This window comes from Psittacula echo, assembly GCF_963264785.1.
Source record: "Psittacula echo genome assembly, chromosome: 4".
Lineage (NCBI taxonomy): Eukaryota > Metazoa > Chordata > Aves > Psittaciformes > Psittacidae > Psittacula > Psittacula echo.
The window spans coordinates 7,248,479-7,276,427 of record NC_137738.1 but is presented as its reverse complement, the minus strand read 5'-3'; the positions used below and the strand labels follow the sequence as shown (position 1 = coordinate 7,276,427).

At 43.1% G+C, this 27,949-nt stretch overlaps 2 protein-coding genes across 2 annotated transcripts; one reads left to right on the top strand and one right to left on the bottom strand.

Annotated features, from left to right (window-relative positions):
• Window positions 1–42: 42 nt before the first annotated feature.
• On the top strand, window positions 43–21,102 carry DZANK1 (double zinc ribbon and ankyrin repeat domains 1; the record flags this gene model as incomplete). Its single annotated transcript, XM_080615004.1, is given in 21 exon segments — window positions 43–151; window positions 785–938; window positions 1,749–1,866; window positions 2,253–2,349; window positions 3,113–3,237; window positions 3,784–3,869; window positions 4,524–4,641; window positions 6,015–6,128; window positions 7,194–7,286; window positions 8,834–8,953; window positions 9,752–9,916; window positions 10,553–10,781; window positions 11,916–12,019; window positions 14,073–14,147; window positions 15,054–15,150; window positions 17,086–17,174; window positions 18,394–18,474; window positions 19,182–19,295; window positions 19,299–19,309; window positions 19,733–19,808; window positions 20,938–21,102. Coding segments are annotated over 21 exon segments (2,340 nt in total).
• A 1,049-nt stretch (window positions 21,103–22,151) lies between these two features.
• LOC308219698 (baculoviral IAP repeat-containing protein 5-like) lies at window positions 22,152–23,634 on the bottom strand (the record flags this gene model as incomplete). The annotated part of the gene is made up of 4 exons (XM_080615003.1): window positions 22,152–22,235; window positions 22,941–23,058; window positions 23,206–23,315; window positions 23,410–23,634. The coding sequence occupies 4 exons, from the start codon at window positions 23,632–23,634 to the stop codon at window positions 22,152–22,154; spliced, it is 537 nt and encodes a 178-aa protein (XP_080471129.1).
• Window positions 23,635–27,949: the final 4,315 nt, after the last annotated feature.

Here is a 27,949-nt window from a genome sequence, read left to right as displayed (position 1 = left end):
CTGCCTTATTGTTTTTCTTCTCAAAGATCACTGTGGAGAAAAATGACGGCTGGCTCTGTCTCAGTTCCTCAGGTCATACCACTTCGAATCCCTCTTCCAGGGAAGGCTAAACAAGAAATAGACACAAATACTCTTGTAGAAATAAAATCAGGTATGAATAAAAGCTCTGACTCTAGGTAAAAACATTTCTTATGCGTTCATTTGAAACTTTTAGCCTCTATATTTTTGTTTGCATTTAAGGATTATTTTTATGAAGGAGCATTTCATTAAGGAACTTACAAAATTAACCAATATGTTTTGATACACCAAATAAACTTAATTTTATGCATTCAAACTATTATTAACATATGAGTTATTTCATATACGTTAGCAGTCTTAATTGCTTCCAAGATCAGGCTCTTAAGCTGTTGCATTTTGCTTTGACTGCAAAAAGAGTGTGTGAAAGTATCACATGCCAGGCTCACCCCAAAGGTTTTCCTTACAATTTTTAAATGCCACCTTTTGCCATGTGAGCAAATACATTTTCTGTCATTAGAACAGACAAGTTGTTGCAATATTTTCATGCAAAGCCATAGCACAGCTACTTTGTGAAGAGAAATATTTGTTGAGTAACTCATTTTCCATGGGATAAAAAGTTTTGGTCCCCAACATTCAGACATTTATGGACCTTGTTTATTTTGTTGTGTGAGAAAAATCAAGCCCAGAAGCGAGTACTTTGAAGTGTAGAGTTTGTTTTTCACAGGTTGAATATAGTTTGACTAATTACTTTCTCTGTGTCTTTCAGATACACCTGAGGTCTCTATTTATTACACTTTAGATGGAAGTAAGCCAGAACTCTTTAGAAAACCTGGCTGTGGAGAGCATAACACTTTTAAATATAAGGGTCCTATCATGTTACCAGCTGGGAAAATAATGGTCAAAGCACTTGCAGTTACAAAGTACGTGTCCTGGTTTATTTTAGTTGTATTTTGGCAAGGGACAGACATCCTAGTCATGGCCTTGACTTGTGTTGTTTAAAGCATTCCATACCTCACAAATGCCCCTTTCCCCAGCCAGTCTGCAATCAAAGTGATTTGCATGGGTTGCACTGACTTCACTTTCTCATTCACTTTATACATTAGGTGTTTGTGCAGTTGGATTATCATAGAATCATGGAATGGTTTGGGTTGGAAGGGACCTTAAAGCTCATCCAGTTCCAGCCCCCTTTCACCAGACCAGGTTGCTCCAAGCCCTCTCCAAACTGGCCTTGAGCACTGCCTGGGATGGGGCAGCTACAGCTTCTCTGGGCACCCTGTGCCAGGGCCTCAGCACCCTCACAGGGAAGAACTTCTTCCTAATGTCTCAACTGTCTTCCATCAGGTTAAAGCCATTCCCCCTTGTGCTGTCATGGCAGGTATTATGAAAGGGGAAAAAAGTCTTGCTCTCCTCTATTTTCCGCAACAGTGGCAAACACTATCACTCCAGAAAGCAGACACAAGAATATCCAGAGTTTTATGTGTAAAAGATTTAAAGGGCTTAAAGTATCTCTATGTTTTATTGGTAACTTCTTATTGTGTATGTTCTAAACTTAAATCAAAACAAAACAAAGGAGCAGTTCCTGAGAGTGTTGCCCAGGATTATACTTACCAACTGTGACTTGCAAGCTTGGAAGGGCTGTTCCAGCAAATGAGCCATGTCCATCAGTGATTCACTCATTGCTGCACATGGATTTGTGAGATGTCTATAGCTTTGTGAAAATTGATTTTCAGGGACTGCAGGAAGAGTACAGTTGTAACAAAGGTCTTTCTGGTAGAGTACAAACAACCAAATACCCTTTCCTCTGTTGAAGAGGATGACAAGAATCTCCTAAAAGATATCACCACTCAGGTAAGTTTCAGAAGTTGTAACCCTTTGTGTGAATATAAGATGTTATATGTATGATACAATTTCGAGATTAAACCTTGACTGCCTATACTTTTAATACATTTTATTTCCTCTCTTTGCCCATCTTTGCTGCATTGGTCCTTTTTGTAATATTTAAATTTCAAGAGGACACGTTAGTTTTTTGTTTCTTTTTCTTGTCGCTGGTCTTTTATGACCAGTTCGGGTCAAATATTTTAAAAATAAACTTAGAATTTAAGCTTTTCTAATGCTTGCATCAGAATAAATACCTTAACTGTGTACTTTGAAAATCATAACAAGTAAATATAGCAAGAGCGGATTAGAGCAAAACCAAAAATTTCGTTTAGAATTCAAATGGAATTACTTTTTAGGAGAAGAAAGGTGGTGTATTCATTACAAAACCGAAGAAGAATGGAGTCAATGTGGAAATCAAGCCTGCCTGGATTGAAGCACCCAAAGATTTTCAAGGTGTAGTATTGCTTCATAAAGCTGAAACAGGCTTCTGTTTTAGCTGAAAATAGTGTAATGTTTTCCTCTTGTATCACTGGTAAAATGTGGGTAATTTTAAAACCATCTCAGAAGACAGAACATCCTCTGGGAATTCCAATTTAGATTGCTCAATGCTGCAAATAGAGAACAAAGATTACCTTCCATATGTTTCACGTTACCTCCTAAAACCATATTTAAATGTCATTCATTTCTCAGCAACATGATAAGGCCCAGTCAGTATTTCCCTCTGTGCCAGAAAATGCTGCTAAATTGATGGGATTGCAAATCCTTTGTAGAGTTTTTTTTTATTGAGAGTTGCTTGCAGTAAGATTCCAAAATAAATACACAAAGCAGAAATGAAAGCTTGACCCAGATTTTCTTTATAAATAAAGCCTGTTCCATGATAACAGCAATGGGACTGTTTAAGAGCAGGGAGTTGTATTAATGTTTAGTCACTAATTTCTCTTAGGAGATGGGCTTCCTTTTTGAGCAGACAGGAAGTAAACTGTAAATAGAGAAAAATACAAAAGTAAGCTCTTTCAGAGAGGAATGAGGTTTCTTCTAGATTAATATTGCGTAATTCCATGCAGTTTATTTGAACCCAAAATCTGGATGCCAAATACATTTTTAAATATGCTTAGCTATTTTAATTTAAAACAACAAGGGCATGTAATATTCATGTTAAGATATATGTTAACTGCATGAAGTTAATGATAGTGGAATAACACTATTGTAATTTTAGACTTGGAAGCAGAAAGAAAGACTACTCACAGGTCCCTGCAAGGACCACAGCTCCTTGCCAGCCATTCGGAAACAGCAGAGTACAGCGAGGAATCAGTCTCAGCACCACCTATAGAGTCATTACAGGTAAGCAAGTAGGTGTTGAGGAAAACTGTAAAAGGCTGTCATCAGAACTGAGCTCCAAAACAATACAGATATGAAGAGGTGTGATCATACTCATATAATCTCTCAGAAATTAATGCTTTGGGCTATATTATACAGTACTCATTTAAATTTGCTGGTAATGACATGCTAGAATAGGAAGGCCCAAAGCAAAATAATTATCAGTAAGGACAAAACCAGGCAAAACAAATTAACAATACTTAGATTCCTACTAATTTTTTCGTAATTCATTACTAAATCTGCAATTAGCAAATACTTATTGCTACATGTTGGCAGGTTCATATTTAATATTCAGTAAAGGTGTCTTGGAAGTAAATAGTGATTTATTTTTATTGGAAGAAGCTGTGGATCTTTAATGCAGCTAACGGGAAATCAAAGGTAGTAGATATTCCTTAAAGCAATGCATTTCAGTGCAGTTTGCCTCAAATAACATCTTTAGCTGATTTTCTACTCTTATACACATTTTGCAAATATTTGCTTATGCAGCCTAAAGAATAACTTTTATTTCAGTTTGCTAGTTCTCCTGCAGCGACTAGCAGGAAAAGCTTAGCAAGCACACAGCTGTCAAGGATCCAGAGGGAGACAGATTTCCTCAAGTAAGTGACTTCTGGTAACGTTTGTCCTTGGAAAGTAACTGAGTAATTGCCTTTTGCAACTGAGTTGATAATGCTGTGAGGCTCTGTGAAAATGAGGAAAGCAAAGACAAACTCTGGCTCATAATTGGCTAACATGATCTAGGTAGGGCTTTGAAAATTCTTTCTCTTGCATATAGTTTTATTTACACTTCACCATAGACAGTTATCATCTTATCAGCCTTTAAAAGAATATTATTAGCACCTGTAGAATCAGAGGAAAAGCTGTCTTTTCAAATTGGAGTACAGCCCTCACTGCTGTAGGTAAAAACTGCTCATGGGAGTAGTCTCACAGAACTTAAGCACTTGTCAGTATCAAAAGGGTTCTATGATCTGCATCAGTGGCTCCCCATGGTGCAGCAGTGAGGTGTGATACAGATTGTATGTCAGGAGACTTTACCTCCATAGCAGCCAGAGAGCTTTCTACCTTGCAAAGCTGTTTATAGTTCAGAACCTCATGTCATGGATGCTGGGGCATAGTCTGATGGACACCACAGCCTGGAAACCGCAACTGAGAAATCAGTGGCCTAAGTCCTGTCACAGCAAGTTCCAGATTATTCATTGTTATGCAGCAGTACAATACCAAAACAAGCTCAGTCAGTTTGTTCTTATTTTCAGATGTGCATGCTGTTCTGCACCACGCCTGTCTGACCCCTTGGCTCACTTCTGTCAGGAATGTGGATGTCCTATCCCACCTCTGCCAGTACGTTGCTTTCCACCCCCTGAAGGATCACAGGTCAGCAAAACATCATAACAATCAACAAATTATCTTTGGAGAAAACAAATTCTTAAGCAAATTACACATGCAATGCTGGCAAATCCATTAGTCATTCCTTCATGGTCCTAACCTAAGAGGGATATGGAGCTATTGGAGCAAGTCCAGAGGAGATCACAAAGATGCTCCAAGGGCTGGAGCACCCCTGCTCTTGAGATAAGCCAAGAGAGCTGAGCTTGTTAAGCCTGGAGAAGAGAAGGCTCTGCAGACACCTTAGAGCAGTTTCCAATGCCTAAAGGGGCCAAAAAGAAATCTGGAGAGGGGCTTTTGACAAGGGCCTGTAGGGACAGGACAAGGGGGAATGGCTTTAACCTGACAGAGGGGAGATTGAAATGAGACGTCAGGAAGAAATTCTTCCCTGTGAGGGTGGTAAGGCCCTGGCACAGGGTGCCCGGAGAAGCTGTGGCTGCCCCATCCCTGGCAGTGTCCAAGGCCAGGCTAGACAGGGCTTGGAGCAACCTGCTCTAGTGGAAGGTGTCCCTGCCTGTGGCAGGGGGTTGGAACTGAATGAGCTTTAAGATCACTTCCAACCCAAACTAGTCTGTGATTTTATGATTTTGTCCAATACCTTTATCACTGGATCCAATGTAATTCTTAAACGATGGGCAAAATTAGCCATAAATTCCTTCAAGTGCCATATATTTTAATAAGTGAAACAATGAAAAAGTAAACTGTGTTTTATTTGCCAGTGTCAGGAAACATTACCAAATTCAGGTTCCTCTCATCCTGCAAGAACCACCACTGCATCTTCAGGACCTACATGTGTATCCTATTCCAGTGCTAACTAGTGCTTATGTCATAGCTGTAGGAGACCCATCTAATACGCCTGAAACCTTACATGGTGGCATGTGTGGGCATATATGTAAGAACACCAAGTTTTTAGTGATGCCTGTAACTGTCTTCTCTAAGCTCTTCCCAAGAGATAATAACTTGATCTAACAAGTCAGTGGTGTAATTTTTTTTTCCTATATCATCAGAAAAATGTCTGGAGCAATGCTGTAGTTTCAAGTGATGACTGAGAATATTCACCACCTCTTTAGATTAGGTTCATAATTAGGATGATTTCAACTACTACATTTTATAGTGGCTATTTAATTCTATTGAAAATTAACTTAGTATCTTTCTGGCACATTTTAGTTGTCAGTAATTCACTCTTTCCAGTTGTCTTCATATTTTCTCAATAGCCTTTTATCTTTAAGGATCAGTATCAGCATTTGTGGCTGTCAGTTGCTATGATTCCAGTGACTTTGCTGCTGATGTAAACTCTAACCAGGAAAAAACTGAAAATCTCACGATAACCCTTATGACATGCTATGATGTGGCTTTTTCTTCAGATGGCGCCATGTCTTGAATGCAGACATCTTGTGCCAATGAATACACCCTCTTGCATTGTATGTGAGTCACCGATAGCTCCACAGCTGCAGCCCCAAACCAACATCTGCGTAAAGGTAATTAAGAATAACTCTAACAAAATAGCAGTTTACCTCCTGGCATGCGTTTTTCTAACAGATGACTTCATTACAACTATTTTGTGCCAGCTTGGTTTTGTATAATTTCATTATGACAGATTTAAGAATTAGTAGGATTAAAACCACCTTGAATAGAAATAATCATTAAAGGTAAACCACATAAGCTCAGGAAGGCATATTGAAGAGCACATGATGTAGCAGTGTGAATGACAGGAACACGTGCATTTGTGTTCAGGAAAGAGATATTCCATGATTCTATAATTTCTGGCCTTAGTATTACTAAGCATTTTAAGTTTATTAAATATGTCCTCATTACTCTACTTACCTTATTTGACTGTAAGTGCTTAGCACAGGTGCACTGGCAGGACTGCGGCAGTGGGCAGATGCCCAAAATGTTCAAGCTCAGTCTTAGTGATCCAAAAGCACTGGTGGTCTTAAATAGACACAATGTGCCCTACAAAATACTCCCTACCCAAGAGTATGTGGATGCACGCAGGGGCCCTCCCCAACCCCTCCGGTCACGGAAAAGGGTGTGAGGAGGAGTGAACTGATACTGTATGTCCACAATTGGTAGATTATAGACATTGCCCCAAATATGATGTTTTATGGCAGCCTTGATGTAGGTACAAAGGCAGACCTGAACTGTTTGGTGGCAGCAATCAAAATAGGATATTCATTATTCTCAGCTCTGCTGGAAACTTGCTGTTAATAGTGGCTGTGCTAGGGCACCCTCAGGGGGATAGTAATAATGATTTTCCTTGCAGATACTGGACTTTCTGGTTATGCGAATGCAGTGACTAAGTAAACTAGTACATGCAAAGATCTAGAGGTATTGATGGTGGGTCTCCTGAGGGAACTGTACTATAGTTTAAATCGTCATCAGGAGTCATAGATGTGTGATAAGCAGGCAATATCGCCTAACTAAATCCTGAAGCCCACACACAGACTTTAAGGATCTCTTATCCCTGCAGGGCTGAATAACCACAGCACTTTGTACGATCAAGTCAAATACTGAGTAAAATGTATTCTTTCTCTATTTAAAAGGGCAAAGTAATTTGCCAGGCGTGTGGCACAGGAAATCCTCTTCACCATAAGCACTGTGTGACTTGTGAAAGCAGGCTGCCTGAAATACAGATGGTAAGGCTTCTTCCATCAATCACACTAGGCTCAATCAAACCAAAGCACAACATTCTTTTTCTTTGGAAAACTGAAGCCATATCCCTGTGTCCCTATGTTTCAAAAACAGAGATTCCCTCCCCCTTGGGATATACAAACTCAGCGGTCCCACAGATGCTCCATCACAAATGTCCAGCTAAACATAAATGTACCTGCAAGTTAAAAATCCTCTGATTATAACACAAACATCCTGAGTTGTTAAACTGTCAGTAGCTAGAGGCAAAGGTCTCTTGTACAACCACTGATGTGTTATTTCACAGTGAATTTCAGTAGGAAGTTGTACTTACCTAAAATAAGCATATGCTTAGTGCTTCACTGGTTGTAGATATAAAGATGTAGCTGCATATGTAGTTAGGCATATGCCTTGAATGGTGAGACCTATAGTACCTCAGGGAGAAAGTTAAATGCTTACAAAGAATTATTAATAGTAATCAGAAATTTTACTACTAATAATGGTTAATTAGCAATAACCAATAGTAATTCCTGAATAATTAATAATTAGTAACTATTCTGATATTACTATTAATGGCTATTAAATAATTTAGATTTACAGCATATTTAGACTTGTGCTCCTGTAAATATTATCTTCCAAGTGAACCCCAAAATCGCAACAAATTGCAGTTGAGGCCACAGATGAAAATAGGGCTATTGCCCGTTTGCTTGTTTGCCGTTGTGGTGTCTGCAATCAGAATAATTTTCCTGGGCTCTGTTCCTTATCCATGTTCCTGATTTGCAGAGAAAATAAACAGCATAAGCCCTGAGGCAAAACCTAACAAACCATTTTTAAGACCTCTTTGTCATAACTAGGTTCTATAATCAACCTCTAGAAGTTTCAGCTGAAAAATCTGCTTTCTTTTGCATACCCATGTAAGTTAACTGTAGAAGCTAGGGAATATATAACTTGTACGAGGTAAAAAAGTGCAAAATGAAAAACCCAAACCAACCTTAGGTAGCAAATATCAAAGTGAGAGAAAACTCATTGTCTGAACACACTCTCCCTGCCATACTACTACAAAGAAAGGTGCAAAGAAAAACACCTGTTGTGTTTTGGGTTGTGTGTTGTGTTTATCAACAGGGAAACCTCCATCTTAATGCTGAGTCTACTTGGGGCCATATTAGTAAACACTCAGTGTAAAAGGACACTGACTGATAAGGATTTTTTTCTTTTGCCTTTGTTCTACTAAAAATATTTTAAAATTAATTAATGCCATGTTTTACTGTGGGTTTTTAATGAAAAGCAAATGAAAAACTACAGGTCAAAGCCAAGTCGATCTGATGCTTATTGTCAGTTGAGCAGCCTGCTCTGGTGGAAGGTGTCCCTGCCCATGGCAGGGGGTTGGAACTGGACGAGCTTTAAGGTCCCTTCCAACCCAAACCAGTCTGGGATTCTGTGGTGCTTCTATGAGATAATTCTTTTAGGCTGAATGTTACTTAATGTTATCAAAGTAGCTTGCTTTCCCTCTTATTTGGCTTTAATTTCTCTCTAATTCTTGTTTTGTTTTAATTAGCCCATGTTCGGAGACACCCCCCCACCTTACCACAGCCAGCAAAGCAAGACAGTTTCATGCTCAAAATGCCATCGTGTTAACCAAAGTGATGCCCGTTTCTGTGACTGGTGCGGAGCCAAGGCACGTGCTATCTGTCTTTGTGCTGACAAATCTCTTTCTACTCATCCGTGACCTGCAGCATTTCCAAACTTCTCTTTGCAAAACTCTGTCAGTTGGTATACAGCTTTTTACTATCAAAGTACTTCAAGCACATAGGATTAAGTAAAGAAAAATGAAAGGCTTAGATGACATCCTGACCCCACATCAGTAGGTGACTGAAGGGTTTAGGTATGTAAACAAATTACCATGGATCAATAAGCATCAGCTGACCTGAGAGGCAATAGCTGTATGTTATGCCAAAGTAACTGATCCACCAAAGGTCAATGTATAGACTGACCTAATGCAAGTTCTCCCATAGCTACTCTTTTTCTCTATGAGCTGAGTCTGCATTAAACTTGAAACACTCAGCTTTGCCTACATAATCAGTGGTCCTCTACTGTACTGTGGTCACTCCAGGGAGGTGGTGGTAGAATTGAACTGGAAAGAATAGCAGTCAGTATTCATTATCAGTGCACCAAACTAGTAATTACAGGACTTTGCCAAATAAAATTGGTATTTTTTTAAGTTTAAATAACATACCATAGTGGTAGATCTGTCTGAAAAATGTTTGCCTCCATAGCATAATGCTGAGATATCTGAAAAGTTGGTGTCTTGCATCTATCAGTGTGTTAGCAACCTGTTATCCTGGTTAATATTACTTACCTAATAGCTTTTGATAGTGCTACTTTACTTCCTTTTAATTCACACCACTGCTTTTATCATTCCTGAACCACGCATCAGATGTTTCTGTAGTGACAAGTGTTTCGTTGAACTTTCCAGCCTGGACCTCCTCCATCCTACTTTTCTTGTTTCAAGTGTGGTACAAGCAATCATCCGTACGCTCGCTTCTGTGGGTCCTGTGGTGTTTACATAGAGCCCCCATCAAGGGTGGGTTCTCCCAACAGCAGTCTCATGGATGCTGGGGACTCACTGGGGGTTTCTGAGGTAAGACACACAGTATTACAAAGCCAGGTTTGAAGACAGCTAAAAGCCTAGTCCACTGCAGGTGGAGATCAGCACAACCCCATTCATTGCCTCTTTGAGACAAGGCTGTGGCCTATGAGCATGCTGAGGGCAAAAACGAGGATGTTTCTACTGAGAACTGCTTTCTGCCAAATAGTAGCCTTAGGCAAAGGCCTTAATCCAGCCTTATTCTAAATAGCAAAGTGAGAAACAATCAGCTTTTCAAAAGTCTTAGCTCTTTAAGTATTTTTATCTTATTACCTGTAAATTATTTGTGTCCTGCTAATACAGGATATTCTTTCATGCACATGTAACACTGTTTTTAAAACTCTGCTTTGAGAAAGAACACGATACTTAGCCAAGGCCACCTTTTGTCCTGCAAAAGCATACATACTGCTGGCAATGGTGGAGAGTTGCTTTTGCTTGAATATTTGTGTCGAGTTGCATCATTGTTACAGACTGGTAATTAAAATCAGGAACTGTTAATGATCCTTCCTGCTAGCTTTTTCATTCCCAGACAATTTTGTATACTGTTCTATGCAATTTTTGCTTGTAAGCCATTTCAATCTATCTAATTATGTTACTTACACTTTTCCTTCCCCTCCACTCCCCACACAGCCTAAACGATTTCAAGCTCAAGTTGCCTGGCAGCCTCTTCCTATTTCCTTGCCCAAATCAAGGGCAGAACTAAAAGAAAAAGAAGATAAAGGAACTCAAACCATTGGACTTTTTTACCCGTCAAGCAAACTGTTGGAAAAGAAGGAGCTTGAGCTGATTTCACAAAAAGAAAAACTGGAAAAGATGAGTGATCATAAGCCTCTCCTGACAGCTATTAGTCCTGGAAAAGGTTAGGAGTTTTGATTTTATGTGTTCTATACACAGATGCAATGTATGACCTTGCTTTTTTCTGGAAGATTTTATCATCATGGAATGTGCCATCAGTAGGACACTGATTTACATCTTTACAAGTCTGTCTTCCCACCAGTCACTTGTAAATGTAGTGCCTTAGAATTCAGCCACTGATCTCCATCAACAGCTACAATAGCAATAGATCACAGCTCTTAAAAAATATGATGAGGCTTTTGTATGTGAAGAACTTGTTTGGGGTCCTGTTGTGGAATAAATTATGGAAGTTTTGGAAGCAAAGGAAAGTAAACTAGAGAAAGGGATTCTTAAAAAGGATTACAAAACCCAGGGTTGGTAGAAACCTTGAGGGCTCTTGTAGGCCCCATCTTCCGACCCTGCAAAGGTACACCTACATCACTCACTATAGAGCCTGTCCATGCACAGGCTCCTGTATCAGTACTGCAGACAATTTTGTTTCAGTCCCTGGTTTGGTCAGTTCTTTGTGGAATCACTTTGCTGTCATTAAAAAGTTTTCAATTTTTAGAGATTTTCGTTTTACTATCCTGGCAAGATTTCAACTTCAGTTTTCAGTTTTTAAGGTCCCTTCCAACCCAAACCAGTCTGTGATTTTATGATATACTTAAAAGGCATTTATCTGGGGAATAATTTACACAGATCAGAATGCTGTAGAGGGTAAGTTTCTGTCTGCAGTTTTCAGATTTGTCTTATTGTTACCTGTCAGTGATCTCAAACCAACTACAAATCAGTTCAACAACACACAACTGTTTAGTTGTAATATGGAGATTTGTTTGGTTTTTAATCTTGTGGAATAGTGTGAGATTTCCCTTCATGCACGGCCAGTTTTGATTCCCAATAACAATTCCAAGGCACAGTTTTGTTATGAATAGAGCTACCCTAAGAATTAATTATAACCTACGGACAAGACAGTATTTAACCTTTTTTAGGGTATAGCTTGCTTCTCATTTTCTTGATTAGATGAATTTCCTAAAGAAAAATCCAAATCTATTTTTTTTGTCTCAGTGGAAATATGCTCTTTTAAATCATATATTGAATAAGAAGAAATGTTAAGTATAATTTCAGGATTTTTTTCTCCTGCTTAACTCTCTCTGATCAGGTTACTGGAGAAAACAGCTGGATCACGTCTGTGCTCACCTTAGAAGCTATGCTCAGAACAATCTTGGCTTCAGAGCACTGATTGGAGAACCTCGAATGGGAAAGGTAGGAAGGAGCTTGTAATATCTTCCTATGGAGTGTCATGAAAAGATTGCTGTGGCTGCTACATAAATGCTGCAAAAATAAATGTCTCCCTTTTCTTTAGACCTTGACATGTTTGTGTAATTTGTCTTGTTTTGTTTTCCAGTTTCTGCTCAGTCTTTTATTGAAGGTTTTTTTCCTGCTTTCTTTCCAACGGCAGTTTCTCTTCTTTCACCTCAAAGCTGTATGAGAAGTGATGGAAGCGAGAAATTCCTTACTCAGGTGCTTTTACAGTATCCCACAGCAAGCAATCAAGAAAAAGAGATCACTAGTTCGTCGGTTTAATAAGCTCTGCTAGAAATGGCATTTAGATGATATGCTTGCCTCTGCTCAGGGCTGGATAATACCAGCAGATAGCAGCAATTCTCTTTGGCTATACAGTCTACTTCTAGTGTAAAGGATACCAGTCTTACAGGAACAGGGTATTGTTTTTCTTACTGGAGATGTAGTCTTCAGGATGTCACTAAACTGCATAAAAATGATTAAAGGGGTGATACCAAGAAGGTGGAAACTAGAGATTGTAGTCCTAGAAGATAGGGCTGGGATGACTGAGAGATTATTGGTCCCTGTCCTGAGGGAGGATCAACTCTGCCTAAACAGTTCCTGACAGATGTTTGCCTTGAAGCTTTTCAAACCAACAATGGAATTTCACAACTGCCCAGGCAGTCCATTTCTGTGCTCAATTATCCTTGCTGTTCAGTGCAGCACTGTATTGCTTGCTTTGGCAGCCCTGCTGGGTTAAGGAATTGAATCCCCTCATGCTAATTCCTAGGTGCTGCCAGCACATGGGGCAATGTCCTGTGGACTGGATCAGGGACTGACCCAGGCTAAAAATAGCTCTAGAAGGAAAAATAGGCCATTAGTGCTAGCACAAATGTAGCAGAAAAAGGAACAGAAGTGATTCAAAGTAGATGCCAGCTTTGTGGGTTTAATGCTGGTTTTGATTTTCATGTGAATTAGAAACATAATCAACCTTATATCAAAAAGGTCCACGTGCTGCAATATAAACCTCATCAGCTTCATTTCACTACTTTATCATCCACCATGCACTCATTTTTGTATAACTTCCAATAGTCTTCTTGCTAGAGGTACTGTCTCAGTGAACTGATATAAAAATCAAAGAATCATAGAATCACCTGGGTGGGAAAAGACTTTCAAGATCATCCAGTCCAACCATTCCCCAGCACTGCCAAGGCCACCACTAACCCATGTCACTGAGGGCCTCATCTACACGGTTTGTGAACACTTCCAGGAACGGTGACTCCACCACTGCCCTGGGCAGCCTGTTCCAATGCCTGACTGCCCTTTGGGGAAGGAATTGTTCCCAATATCCAGTCTAAACCTCCCCTGGTGCAGCTTGAGGCAGTTTCCTCTTGTTGTGTTCCTTGGGAGCATAGCCCAGCCACCTCCTGGCTCCATCCTCCTTTGGGGTAGTTGTAGAGAGTGATGAGGTCCTCACTGAGCCTTCTCTTCTCCAGACTAAACACCCCCAGTTCCCTCAGCCATTCCTTATCAGACTCGTGCCCAGACCCTTCACCAGCTCCATTGCCCTTCTCTGGACCCACTTATAGAAATAGAGAATTCCACTTACAGCATATAGAAAGTTATGCAAGTTTTACTGCAGACTCTACAGACTACAGTTCCTCTACAGGCTGCTACAACTAAAGCAGCAACCAGTTCTCCTGGAGCAGGGAGTCCTAAGAGCAACACAGCCTGTCACGCAGATGCAAAACCTGGGTGGAGAATGACTGAGCTTGCATGAAGCATAGCATTATTACATCTTTTGGATTCATTTGGCATGTCAGTCATTTTGATATTTCCAGTTACTCAAAATATCACCTGCCCCTTCCTCAGTGAGATGGGAAGTGATGGTACAATATCACAAGTAGGCAAAGGCCACATGTGGGATTTTGTGTATTGGCTCCATAATAAACAAACATCATAAGCAAGGCTTATTCCTAAAACTGTTTCTGTGTGCTGTTTGTATTAGGTACTAATGGTGGCTCTTTTCCTCTAGATTAATTCTGCTACCATCTGTGAGGATGACTATGAAGTCACTATTACACTGAATTATGCTCTTGCTATTAACAAGGTTAGTTTGGGGGGGGTGAGGCCCATTGTTAGGCAGCTGGTCTAAAGCTGTTACTAGACCAGTGAGTGTAACACCTGTATATTTTAAATTCAGGTCTAAACCATAAATTCTTTTGTTGAGAGGGTATTAACTTATCACTTCAGAGAAAGGTATCTTTCTAATGGCTGAACAGGTACCTTTATCTGATTAAACCAGGCTTCGTGGTTATGTTGCTATCACCTTGCATTTCATTAGTTTGCTATTATTAATATTAACATTCTGATTTACAGCTGATGTTGTTTGATGATCCTAGCACCTTGAGCTTAGATGCTCCTTGTCTTCAGTGTGCAAATTGTGTTCTTAAAGAACAAGCTCAGTAATTTTCAGTAGTTTGGAGATAACATTTACCAGAGTTCCTGTTAACTGTATCAAACACTTGAAATCCCTAGCTCCAGAATTACCATGTTCTAAAACCCACCCAGATATTTATTCCCAGCTTTTCAAAGATGAGAATCCTCCATTTGAAAGATCCAAAATTCAGATTGTATTTCTTGTATAGAATCTGAACAAGCTTACCTTGCTATGTGGTGCCTGAAATGGTATATCACATCATTTCACAAGTTACGAGTTAATCAGATCTCTCAAGGGGTAGAACACGTCCATTTGGATGAGAATCTTCATTTCATTAGGTGAAGTTGTGTCACCTTGTTTTTCTAAATCAAACCAAATACTACCACAAGGTTTAGAAAAAATGCTACATTATTTTGCCTCAAAACAGGGTTCAATTACATGCAACAATTTGTCTTGTGCTAATTTGACACTGATATTAAAAGCCTATATATTTTTTCACCTGCCACACCACTGTTTTGTTTTATAACAGCCTTAGGTGATAACCTTACTAACTACTTCCATTTGATAATTTTACAGACTATTCATACTAATAAGCCAGTGAAGTTCAGCAATCATTACCTGACTGCTGCAACAGAAGTCAGAGATGGACAGGATGGCAGTCAGACTAGTTTGGGTGAGTTTGGTTCCTCCCCCCCCCATCTTTATGTAGGCTTAATTTGTAGGTTTAAACTAACAATAGCGTGTGTTTTTAACACAGTAGAATGCAGCAAACTGTTCTAACTTGCTAACACAGAGAGAAAAAAGCACGTTCGGCTGACGGGGGAAGGAAAAATCACAGGACTGATAACAACTAAGGAGACAATAAATAAGACCAAGGATGCTAGCCTTTGAGATAGCAGAGTGGCACCCAGCGTGGAGTGAGACTGGAACAGAACAGAAGCAAGGACATACCAGTGCTAATTCAGCACTAGGACCTTGCAAGCATGTGCAAGCACTGAGGTCATTCAGTAAATACAGTGAGGAAGACTATCAGCGACCACCAGACACCCCCACTCAGCATGAAAGGGCATGTCTAATTAGGATGTAAATATTATAATTAGTTCCTGGGAAAGCTATGAATATGCTAAATATAGAGCCGCTGTCAGCAAGTAACGGGCATGCTCACCTTTGTGAAACTATTCATGTGTGCTCACAGCTCTGCAATAAAGAATGCCTGGTTTCTAAAACTCCAAATTGAGTCTTAGAGTGTTTCTCCAACCAACTTTTACAGTAACATTTCTGTTAAATATAGTAAGTAGTCAAGAACACAGAAGTAGCTTTTTGAAGGTCAGATATTGAGACATCCAAACTAATACATTGGCACATTCTGAGCCTACTTAAGTTGATCTTTAAGTCTCAAAATGGCTGAGTTGAGATTTAAGCAATGTATGGACCCTGTCAAAAACTCATAGAAATGCTTCCTCCCTGAAAGACAGCTGAAGAGGCTAGTAAATGCAGTCACAGCTTATAGCAGTGATTTTGTTATAGTGATAAAGCTTTTGATGCTTTGCATATTCTTTTACAGTAGGAGTCATAACTAACAGAATCTCAGACTGGTTTGGGTTGAAGGGACCTTAAAGCTCATCCAGTTCCAACCCCTGCCATGGGCAGGGACACCTTCCACTAGACCAGGTTGCTCCAAGCCCTGTCAAACCTGGCCTTGAGCACTGCCAGGAATGTCAGTATTATCTCTGCTTTTGAGCTGTGCCAGGGACTTCAGCTTTGGCACATTTGGAAAACTTACGAAATGATGAAATATATTCATTCTAGACCTAGTTTTCAGAGAAGCTTAACTTGCATTTCTGTTAGTGTCATTAAGGGCTCAGTGGTTTCGTCATCTCATATTAGACTTAAGCTTTCATTCAATCAACTAGCTGTGAAGTCAGGATTAGAATTCAGAAATTCCTATGGTGACATTTGACACACTTCAGTTCACATGGAAGTTTCATCCACTTTGTGCTTCCAGTCTAAGAATTTGCAAGAGGCAGCCAGGGCACTAGGAGCTGGGGTTTTGGGGAGTGTCAATAACGACTGGGACTCCAGACACCCTGGTAGCACCAGCTCAGAGGGTCCATACATGCTGCCTAATTTCCTTACCAACCCTCCTGCATGTTGGTAGATTATGTCTCTTTAAAATAACGGATGAACAGGTCTACTCTAGGTCCACTGGTCTTGTTCTTGAGTATTTGGGAGCCAGACAGCACTGAAAAATCATAAGGTATTTGGTCAAAACAATTCATGACTCCAAGTCAGGCCTGTTGAATAACTGCAACCAGTTAAAGAAAAAAGAAAAGAAAGACTAAACCTCCTCAAACTCTGCATCTCATTGAATCTTCATTTCAAAATAGCAAGTTTTTATGACTCCTTAAGTGTAAACCTTTTGTTAAAACCAGTCTGATCTGCAACAGATATTTCATCACTTTCTCTTGTAGAAAACTGATAAATATTGCTCTGATTTCAACACAAAATTAAATATTTTTGTGGATAAATTATTTCCAGATCTCTCCCCCAAGTTCTTGTTAGGATACTGACTTGGCTTTGAACTAATACTTGTTTCCCTTTTTGGTAGGCAAAGATGATCATGATCTTTTCCATTCAAGAGGCAAAATAAAGAGAACGAAGTCAAGAACACTTACAGAAAAAGATGATAATCTCCCAGTACGTATCTTCTCCCAGTACAGGAAAACCTCCCTATAGAGCAGCGCTAACATGGAGGGCAGCCAAGGGTAAAAACACAAAGATTTTAACACTGACTGGGGGGTGGGGGAAGTGGACAAAAGTCCAACTTAATATAAAACCTGAACATTGGTAACTGACAATTATTATAGAACTGGAAATAACTTTTTTCCTACTAGAAGCTTAATTACATTGGCACACTTTTTTTTGGACCCATTCTGATTTAGTGACACAGCATTACACCTGAAGACCGTTGTAGATCGATTTTGTTACAGGCTTTTCTCAGAAGCAACACCAAATGGAGGCATTATTGCCTTCCCTTGACCGTACTACTTAGCTTGACTCCATAGGACATACCCTTGGCTGTGCTGGAACTACTGTGCAGATTGACTGTGAACTAGGCAGAAGATGATCTAATCAACAAGCTTTGAAGTCAGCTCAGATTTCTCATCAAGCTAGATGTCACCACAACGGAGGGCTAGTTTATTGCAAGAAGCAAGGCTTTACTTCCACTAGAGACCAAATATCTTGGAAGTACTGCCTACTACGTCAGCAATGGCATGGAACATTTCAAAAGGGAAATGTACTTTAATCTAAGCTTGGATCAGTTTGCCAGCTCAACAGATGGAGGAAGTTATAGAGCTTTGTGGTGTGAGTACAGAGATATAAATGCTTGCTCAAGTGACTGGGCTTTCAAAAGGGGAGAAGAATGAGGTGGAAGGCTGGGAAGAAATACAAGGAAAAGCTTTTAGGTTTTGTTGGTTGTTCGCTGGTTTAGGATTTAGTGAATGAACTTCTGTGAGGCAAAACACTCATTTTTTAAATAAAATACTTTCACAAGTTCTGAAAGCCTCATACTTTAATCCTGTACCAAAGAACTTGTGCCCAAGTTACATTTACTATGGTGATCAGATCTTTGTGCAGCTCTGAGAGCTGCCTTGATGTAAAGCTGATCATTTGCAGATACGTTTGCTGAATCAAGCCCTCAACAGTGAGATGCTAGCCTGGGTTACCCAGCACTTCCTCAGATTTGGAAAGACATTCCCAAAGAAAGGACATGGATAAGTATTACTGAGGATAAGCTGCACTGCATTCATGCCATTGTGTGCATTTTCCACCTCTACTCAAACGCAGAGCGGGGCCCACCTCGTTGTATTTTCATTGTGTGAAATACTGCTGGCTGTTTTCTGTGTTTCCACAGCCAGAGTCCAGACAACTACTGGACGAACTGGGTCCAAATGGGAAAGGAAGAATCCCCTTGGTACAACAATTACCTAGTGAAGTAAGTCACTGCATGCTGCAGTTACCTTTTCCAACTCTTCGGCAATTTACTGTATGAATATTAGCCTGGTTAACAACTTCAACTTTATGTGTAGGAAGCAACATCCTTGCAATACAACTGTCTTCAGATTAAAAGAGCATTTTAGAGAAGAAACAGCCTATTTTACATTTGTATATGATTTCTCCAAATTCCTACTTGGACAGTGTGTAAGGCATCCTCCTCATCAACTCAAGGGCATACAGAACGAAAGATTAATTAATTTTATAGTTTAGGGTCAAGCCCTCTGTATAGCAAAAGCAAGCAAACATGTACCTCTTTGCTGTATGGTAAGGTGCCTCCTGACCGCAGGATCTAGTTTGACGCACTTATTATATACAGTTGCTCTGGCTTTGAGCTAGGAGACCAGAAATACCTTCAGAAGAAACACGAAAAAACAATACCACATAATTTGAATATTTCTCTGTCCTGAGCATAAAAGTCCATTTGCCAACTTCAACTGGCATAACATTAAAGGCCAGGTTGGACGGAGCTTGGAGCAACCCGCTCTAGTGGGAGGTGCACCTGCCCGTGGCAGGGGTTGGAACTGGATGAGCTTTAAGGTCCCTTCCAACCCAAACCAGTCTGGGATTCTATGATTAAAGCAAGATGGAAGCTGAAGAAACTTAATGGCTTTTAACAGCTCACCTTCCCTCTCCTGTGTGTGCTAGGGGGCCGACCCAAACTGCACCAGCAACGAGGACCAACCTGCTCTCACCATTGCTGTCCTTAACAAGCATGCGGAAGCCATCTCCCTTCTGGTGCAGAAAGGTGCCGACATCAACTAGCAGTCAGGACCATAAGCCAACACTCATTCTAGTCTTTGGAAGTGTTCCCAAAAAAAGCACTTGTGCTCCAATTTTAGAGAGGATTAACCTCTCACCCCTCCTCCACACATCTGTAGCTCCTTTCAACGCCAAATCTGAAAATAACAACCTGCAAATGAGCAAAGAAAATAGCATTAACAGGCCTTGCAGCTGTCAGCTTTAAAGATTGCTCATAATTTCTGTTAGGAAAGCTGCTGTTCTATTCTATCCTTGCCCAATCCACTTCAACTTAATGCAATAAACCACACTAAAGCCTACCAAAATAACCTAAATCATTATGATTAACATATTCTATATCCTCCTATTCACTTTTTTAGTTTAATTTGCTAGACCACTTTCCATGTACCAGCACAGCTTCCCTAGGTAATAAGTACATTGCTCTTGCACCTGTGCAGGCATAACAACACTGCTCTTCACGAGGCAGTTCTGCTTGGATCAGAAGGAGAGGAGCACATCCAAGTTCTCTTACAAGTAGGTGCTGAGGCTGACCCTCTAGCTCGGCTGCAGGGTACCCCCCAGTCTGCTTGCAGAGACCTCCCTGGGAATGCTGAACAGCCAGAGCCTGCCCAAGGCCCAGCAGTCATCTCTCACAGTTATGTCCCTGCAAGAAGAGACATCCAGGAATTCTGAACGTACCCTGCATCAACATTTAGTATTGAGTCATAGAATGGGTTAGAAGGGCCCTTAAAGCTCATCCAGGTTTCAACCCCCTGCCACAGGCAGGGACACCTTCCACTGGACCAGGTTGCTCCAAGCCCCATCCAGCCTGGCCTTGAGCACTGCCAGGGATGGGTCAGCCACAGCTTCTCTGGGCAACCTGAGCATCTCCATGGCCTCTCTGGACTCACTCCATAAGCTGCATGTCCCTCTTCTGTTGTTGCCCTCAGAGCTGGACACAGGATTGCAGAAGGGGTCTCACCAGAGCAGAGAAGAGGGGGAGAATCCCTTCCCTCGACCTGCTGGCCATGCTGCTGTTGATGCAGTACTGCATGTTCATTAACTAACTCCAGTACCTTATTGTCACAATTTAAGCCCAGCTGGTAACTCAGAACCACGCAGCCACTCCCTCACTTTCCCTCTTTTCTTTGCCAACCACCACCCCCTTCCTGGAGGGACAGGGAAGAAAATTCAAAGAAAGTAAATCCCATGGGTTAAGATAACAGAGTCCAGAACAGTCCAGTAACTTAAGGTATAATACAAAACTACTACTACTACCACCAATAATAATAATTACAAGGGAAATAACAAGGGGAGGGAATATAAAACTAAAAAGGGAAAAGGAAAAGAACAGAATAAACACATGCATGACGTACTGTGGTATGGAATACCCCTTTGGCTAGTTCGGGTCAGGTGTCCTGTCTCTGCTTCCTCCTGCTTCCTGTGCCCCTCCTCATTGGCATGAGACTGAAAGAGTCCTTGATCGGACTAAGCATTACTTAGCAAAACCTAAAAACATTGGTGTTATCAGCACTGTTCCCAGACTAAAGCCAAAACACAGCACTGCACCAGCTACTAGAAAGGAGAAAAGCAACTGCTACAGCTGAACCAGAACAGCTGGGATGAACTGAAGTAGCTAAAACCAATCTGCTTTATTAACAGCTGCAATGCAAGCATAAAGAAGAAGAATGCAGAAGGGCAATCGGCATATGATTTGGCTGTTACAGCTGGAAATAATGAAGTGATTTCATTGTTCACAAGTAAGCTTAGACAAGGAACAGTGGACAAATCCGTGAAACCCAGAAACACTGGTCATGTCAGTGTGTGATTGACTCCCCCCCCTCCCAAGACTGAGCTGGAGGCTCTTCAACAATGGGAGCACCTTAGCACATGTCCTGTTCTCTCTACAGACTTACCAGCCCTGTACAAACAACTCAGGCCTTCTAACAGCCATGTATTTTCTACAGGATCCTTCCTATTCCTCCCCAGCAGTTCACAGCACAATTCTTCACCAACTGTGCTCTGTTCTGCAAGATTTCTTTCCAAACTTGTGCAAGAAGCAGCACCAACCCAAACCTTCCAACACACAAGGTCATTATAAGGAGATCTGACAATCCACTTGAGCAATAGGTGGCTGGAACACCTCTGCTCTGGAGACAGGCTGACAGAGCTGGGCTTGTTCAGCCTGGAGAAGGCTCCACGGAGACCTTAGAGCAGCTTCCAGTGCTTAAAGGTTCTACAAGACAGATGAGTAGCACTGCAAGCTGTACTCTCCATTAGCTTGTTTCTCAATTTGAACTTCACAGTGCATTTAGTGCAGCTCATCACATTGCACTAACTGTCCACCAGAAAACCGAGTAAAAATCACTTTGCTCTTTTACCTTCAACTTTTATTTCTAAATGCATCAGCATGAGTCAGAAACAGCTACAAAGAGAGGTTTACAAGGATACCAGGCACACTAAGATTTGGCATGATAGCCATTATTAGCCACAATCCCAAACCCCCAAAGGACTTTTAAAACTCCCTCCTCTCTTTATTGCCAAATGTATCTGAAAGCACTGGTATTTTCAGGATAAAAATGGAAGTGCCTTCTAACCCTTGCAAGAAACACAAGGTTTTGGATCTCTAAAGTAGAAACAGCTGAGTTTAAAAAATAGAAAGAAATAAATCAACAAAGTAGTAATCCTTAACAGGAAGGACAGGAGAACCCCTGCATTAAAAAGAAATATGATGTATGCAGCACATCAGATCCTCAAGTCTGCTCCTGACAGGGATGGCCATTCTGAAAACAGTCCGAGAAACAGCCATCGATCAGAGCAGCAGTGCCAGAGCACACATCAGACAGGTGTTACCCATGAGTGAGAAGCCACAGGAGCTTAGGAAGCCAAACTCATTATCGCCTGACGCACGATCTTGGCTTCATCTTGAACATCATTCACCTTCCGAGAAATTCCCTTTTTCTGCAGAGAATAGAAACAACAACATTACTGTCCACCACTAAATTTGGCATCGTTCAGCTTTGATGGGAAAGCAGGCTATGCTAAAGCCTTGTCCAGAAGACAAGAATGCCCCAAGGGCAGGAGCAGCTCTGAAGACAGGCTGAGAGAGCTGGGCTGATTCAGCCCTCAGAAGAGAAGGCTCTGGGAAGACCTTAGAGCAGCTTCCACTGCCTAAACGGGCTGACAAGAAATCTGGAGACGGGCTTTTGACAAGGGCCTGTAAGGACAGGACAAAGGGGAATGGCTTTAACCTGACAGAGGGGAGACTGAGATGAGACATTAGGAAGAAATTCTTCCCTGTGAGGGTGCTGAGGCCCTGGCACAGGGTGCCCAGAGAAGCTGTGGCTGCCCCATCCCTGGCAGTGTTCAAGGCCAGGTTGGACACAGGGGCTTGGAGCAACCTGGTCTAGTGGAAGGTGTCCCTGCCTGTGGCAGGGGGCTTGGAACTGGATGAGCTTTAAGGTCCCTTCCAACCCAAACCAGTCTGGGATTCTACATCCCCCATGAGGCAAAGCCTGAGAACTGAGAAAAGCAACAGAACCAGGCAGGAAACACTGAGGCAAGGAACCAAGAGGCCAGGGAAAAGATGACACGACTATAAACTTGTAAATGACTTTTCCAGCATCAGGGGGTGTGGACAACATCACAGTGCCGATATGTACATACAGTTGCGTTCTTCACTCGTTCTCTATCCAGCTTCAAGAACTCCTGCAGCGTCAGCTTAGACAGATCTTTCTGAAGGGAGATGAAGGCGCAGCGCGGAGAGTGCTTTTTGTGCTCCTCGCTGAAAGAAGCAAAGAGAAAACCAGGAAACCCAAAGGGCCAGCAGCTCACAACAGGGCACACGCCACCATTCCCCCCCCCGACAGGCACCTCGCGGGCCAGGTTCTACCCCGCAGGCGAAGGAGACGGGGACACCCGCAGCACTCACAACGGGTCATCGTCGGGCTCCCACCCCTCCAGCTCCTTGAAGCAGAAGAAGCACTGCACCACGTCGGGGCTGTTCTCGCTGGGGCAGTGCACGAAACCTGCCGCCGCCATCTGCGAGCAGAGGCAGGGCGGGAAGAGCCATCAGCCCCCACCGCCGCACCCCGCTGCCCTGCCGCGCCCCGCTCCGCGCCCCCGCCGGGCTCACCCGCTCGGGTGTGCAGGAGCAGCCCTCAGTGAACGGCCAGTTGCGGAAGGTGGCGGCGCGGGTGCAGACGAGGTACGAGCGCCATTCCTCAGACGTCTCCTGCCCCTTGGCCACCATCGCTGCGTTCAAATGGCGGCGGGCAGACGCGCGGGGCAGGACGGGAGCGGCTGTTGGTCGCGGGGCAGGCCGGGAGCTGTAGTCCCGGGGCTGACGCGGGTTCGCCATGCGCTGCCGGCTGAGAGCAGCGCCCCACAGCCCCTGTGAACCACCCTGCGGTGCGAGCCCCGCTCCCGCAGCACTGCCCTTCCTCCCGGTGCAGAGCGGTGAGTCCCACCGCACACAGCGCTGCTGGCAAGGGCGGGCAAGAAGCACCCTTGTAATTCCCGAGGAGCTCGAGGTGTGAGGCTCCAGCGTTTAAGAGGGACATGGAGCTGCTGGAGCGAGTCCAAAGCAGGCCATGAAGATGCTGAGAGGGCTGGAGCACCTCTGCTCTGGAGACAGGCTGAGAGAGCTGGGCTGGTTCAGCCTGGAGGAGAGAAGGCTCCTTAAGGAGAGACCTTAGAGCAGCTCCCAGTGCTTAAAGGGTCCAAAAAGAAACATGGAGAGGGGCTTTTGACAAGGGCCTGTAGGGACAGGACAAGGGGGAATGGCTTTAACCTGACAGAGGGGAGATTAAGATGAGACATTAGGAAGAAATTCTTCCCTGTGAGGGTGCTGAGGCCCTGGCACAGGGTGCCCAGAGAAGCTGTGGGCAGTGTTCAAGGCCAGGTTGGACACAGGGGCTTGGAGCAACCTGCTCTAGTGGAAGGTGTCCCATAACTGGATGAGCTTTAAGGTCCCTTCTAGGCCGAACCAGTCTGGGATTCTATGATATAGTGTGAGCCAGTTGGGAAAAGGATGCTCTAAAGCCTGCAGCACAAGTCCAACAGGGAAGAGGACAAATTTGCCAGTTTGACCTTTTTTTCCTGTTTTTTACATTTCATAAGAAGGTGCCCTGTGTTTCTGTGCTGACAGAGCTGGCAGAGGAGCACAGCAGGAAGGGTCCTGTTAGGCAGGACCCACACAGAGCTGCTCGCACTCCCGTGTGGCGGTGACCGCCTGTTGTTGGCACAGAGCACTGCTCTTCCCCTCCCGCGGGCAGCAGGAGCGGCTGAGCTCGCTGTCTCTGCCTGGAGAAGGAAGCGGGACCTGGCAATCTGGCTCACAGCCACAGGGGCAAGAGGCAGCTGGTTCTGTGGGGAAGAACCAGCCACTCATCCATCACAGCAGCAGGGGCTGGGTTTCCTGCGCTGTCCAACGTGGCAGGCAGTGTTTGCTCAGAGATATCTCCTCCAGAATATCTCCTCCCAGGTTACCTCTGCAGCAAGCTGATGTGAGAGCAAAGGAGTTAGAGACAAGGGATAAAGACATCTCAGCTCAACTGCTTACCAGGTGCTCATCCTCACAAGCAGGTGGGGGCTGTGAAGAAGCACATCCTTACACCATAGGTGGCAACAAACAGACCAAACTCCTGCTTCTTCCCCCAGACTGAATCTAACCTGAAAAGAAGCATTCAGCACCTATGCGTGCAGCCTCAGGACTCTCTGGGAAGAGACTTCTCTTTCAAAGTAAACTGCAAAGTATGACTCCTACAAAATTATTGACAACTATGCAGCATGATCCCAGTATTTACCCAGCTCAGACACTGTAGATCAACGGGCATGATAAAGCTGACCACAGTGGGTAGCTTTCTGGTTGTGAAGTATCAAAGCTCACACAAGCACGTGGAAAGGTTCAGGCTTTGCTGCCTTACTAGGACAGGGTGAGGTCCCACCTTTATTCTGCAGGAAAACTTTGTTCTGTTAAACTGGGATGTGTTTGGCAACTGTAATCGCTGCTACCATCCCTGCGCAGCTCAGGGAAGCGTGGAGTAGTTGTGTCATTAAGCGGGGTGGATGCTGGCTTCTCAGCTAATATAACTCATCATGCTGCTCTCCACGGTGTGACGAGGAGGAAAGCAGAAGGCTAAGAGCACACTTTCACCACATGCCTTGAAAGAGCCTCATCCTTTGCATTGAAAGCCAGCTGCACGTGACTGTTCCAAGCAGTGGCCTTAAGCTGCGAAGCATTATTCATTAGTCAGCATTCTAGGGAAGAAATGTTCTCCTGAGAGGAGGCTGGAAGTGGTCCCTGTGCAGCCACAAATGAGATCTGGAGCTGCAGCAGCTCTTTTCCAGGTACTCCAAAGGCTGCCTAATCCTGATGCCGACCTCGTGAGGGCAGGCATTGCTCCCTGGCGCGGCTGGGTGTTTCCCCAGGGCTGCCAGCTCCTATCAGATCGCACACCTGACTTCACATGCTGCCAGTTATGAGCCCGGCCTCAACCTCCTGTCCTCAGAAGACTTGTTGGAAGCGGGGGCTGAATTCCTGCTCGCTGAACAGCACCTCTGTGCTTACCCATAAGAAATCACCTCTTACAGACAGTGTGAGTTGCTGAGAGGAGGTAACACACAGATACCACACCAGTGTCCTACACCAGTGAAGCAGGCTTCACCAGTGGCCTTCAGTCCTGCTTTGCTGGGATCCCTTTGCAAGTCAGGAGGTCTTCTTGGGTCACAGCTATTCAGCTTCACCCAGACCATCAGCAAAGTGGTCCACTAGGATCAACAGGGAAGGATCTCATGGTAAGCAATTCAAAATTCATTTTCACAGGCAGTGCTAAGAAACAGGGTTTACAAAAGCACATAAGATAACACTAAGGGATCAAAACTTAAGCCTACAGCCCCAGGAGTGTGGGATATAGCAGGTATAGCCGTTAACTGGCTAATTTTCCAAGAAATACAAGCGAATTAGCAGGAATCCCAGTGCTGTTGTTACACCCTCTCTACTTGGCATTTTCCCTCTAAGGGACAAAGCCACGGAGGTATTAGCATAGAACAAGAAGCTCTCAAAATCTTCATGGCCACCTTTAAGAACATGGTGCAGAACATCATGTTCATCTCATCTTCTTCAGGCTTTATCTCCTGCTTCTGGCTCGCAAGGAAACACCCTGCTGGGGCCTGCACGTGTGTGACTTCTGTGTGGGTGCCCAGTAAAGGAATAAGTGGTTTCTTGCTATCTGCTGCCCATACACAGGCTTTGCATCCTTGAGTTTGCCAGACTTCAGTGAAATAAGCTGATGGAGACACAGCTTAACAAACAGCATGACTACAGGTAGGATTTTCCAAGGGAAGGGCTTTAATTCCATTCATAAAGACAGACATTTTTTCCTTCCAAGCACAGCTAACTCCTAACATCAGTAACACTGAACTTCTTCACACAGTCATAAAGCAGGCAGAAATGTGCACAGATGTTAGGGCATGTAACACTTGGATGGGTTCTTTTCCCCTCAAGCTAACACTGTTTTTGTTTTGGTGACAGGCTACACAAAAACACACTTTGTGTGTCTGTCTCTGCTGTTACCAAAATGAAGACTTCATTAAGGCAACTACTACTACAGGCAGGTATACACACAATGGATTAAGAATGAAGAAGTCACATTTCTTGTGTAGATCTCTGTAAGGCTTGATGTGGAAGGGACAGAACAGCGAATGTGAATTGTATTTAAAACGCACAGGCTGACCTTTGGTCAGGCAGCACACTGCCAGCTTGCTGTTCATCTGCAATGAAAGTCAGGGAGAGAGAGAAGCTGCTGAACTGCAAAAGGACTAATCCCCACTACCAGAGAAACTGTTTGGGGTTTGTGTTCTTTTAATTCTTGCTTATTCCTATTTATTCTTTGCTCTTCTTTTATACTTACAGACATGAAATACCAGCCAAGATGCTTCCAGAAACTGGAACTGGCCTACCTCTACCCTTCCCCCCCTCCAAGCTGCAGACTGCTTCTACAAATCAGAGCCTGCATTTCAGCCCTCACCACTGACTTCTGTTCTGGGTTTCTTGTAGCCAGAGTGTCTGTAGCAGGAGGAGGTGGGTGCTGGAGCTGCAAGGCTGGCTCTGTGGTTAGAGGTGTGCCCAAGGGGCTGATGTGCAGCAAAACCCGCTTGACATCTTGTTCTGAACACCAAACACTGGCACTACAAAAACTTCACAGTGAGCACAGGGCCAACGAGGGAAAAGGAAGGCAGTTGTGAAGGAGCAGGAGACACACACCTCACAGAGCCTCGCACTGGGGAAGAACAGGACTTCACACGCTCTTCATTATTCCTAAAGCATGGTTCCAGCACTGCTGTTTTGGCAAGTGCAGACCTTTCCTAAAGAGCGCTTCCAGCTAGGGGCACCAGGATCTTCTTTCCCTTCACGGATTCAAGACACGGTTTCTAACAAAGCAATCAAATCACAGAAACACCGGATGAGTTAAGCTTAGATATTCATTTCCCATAAACAAAACCAAAAAACCTGTGGCTATTTTTGGGCAGGTTTCAGAATTTGACAGCAATGGGGCCCCTCTGAAGTGACAACCAGTTTTTGTTTGGGGTTTTCTGTGTGACAACGAGGCTTTCCCAAATAACAGTGGCACAAAAACTCCCCATAAAGAATTTGAGTCTTCCAGTGGTTTCAG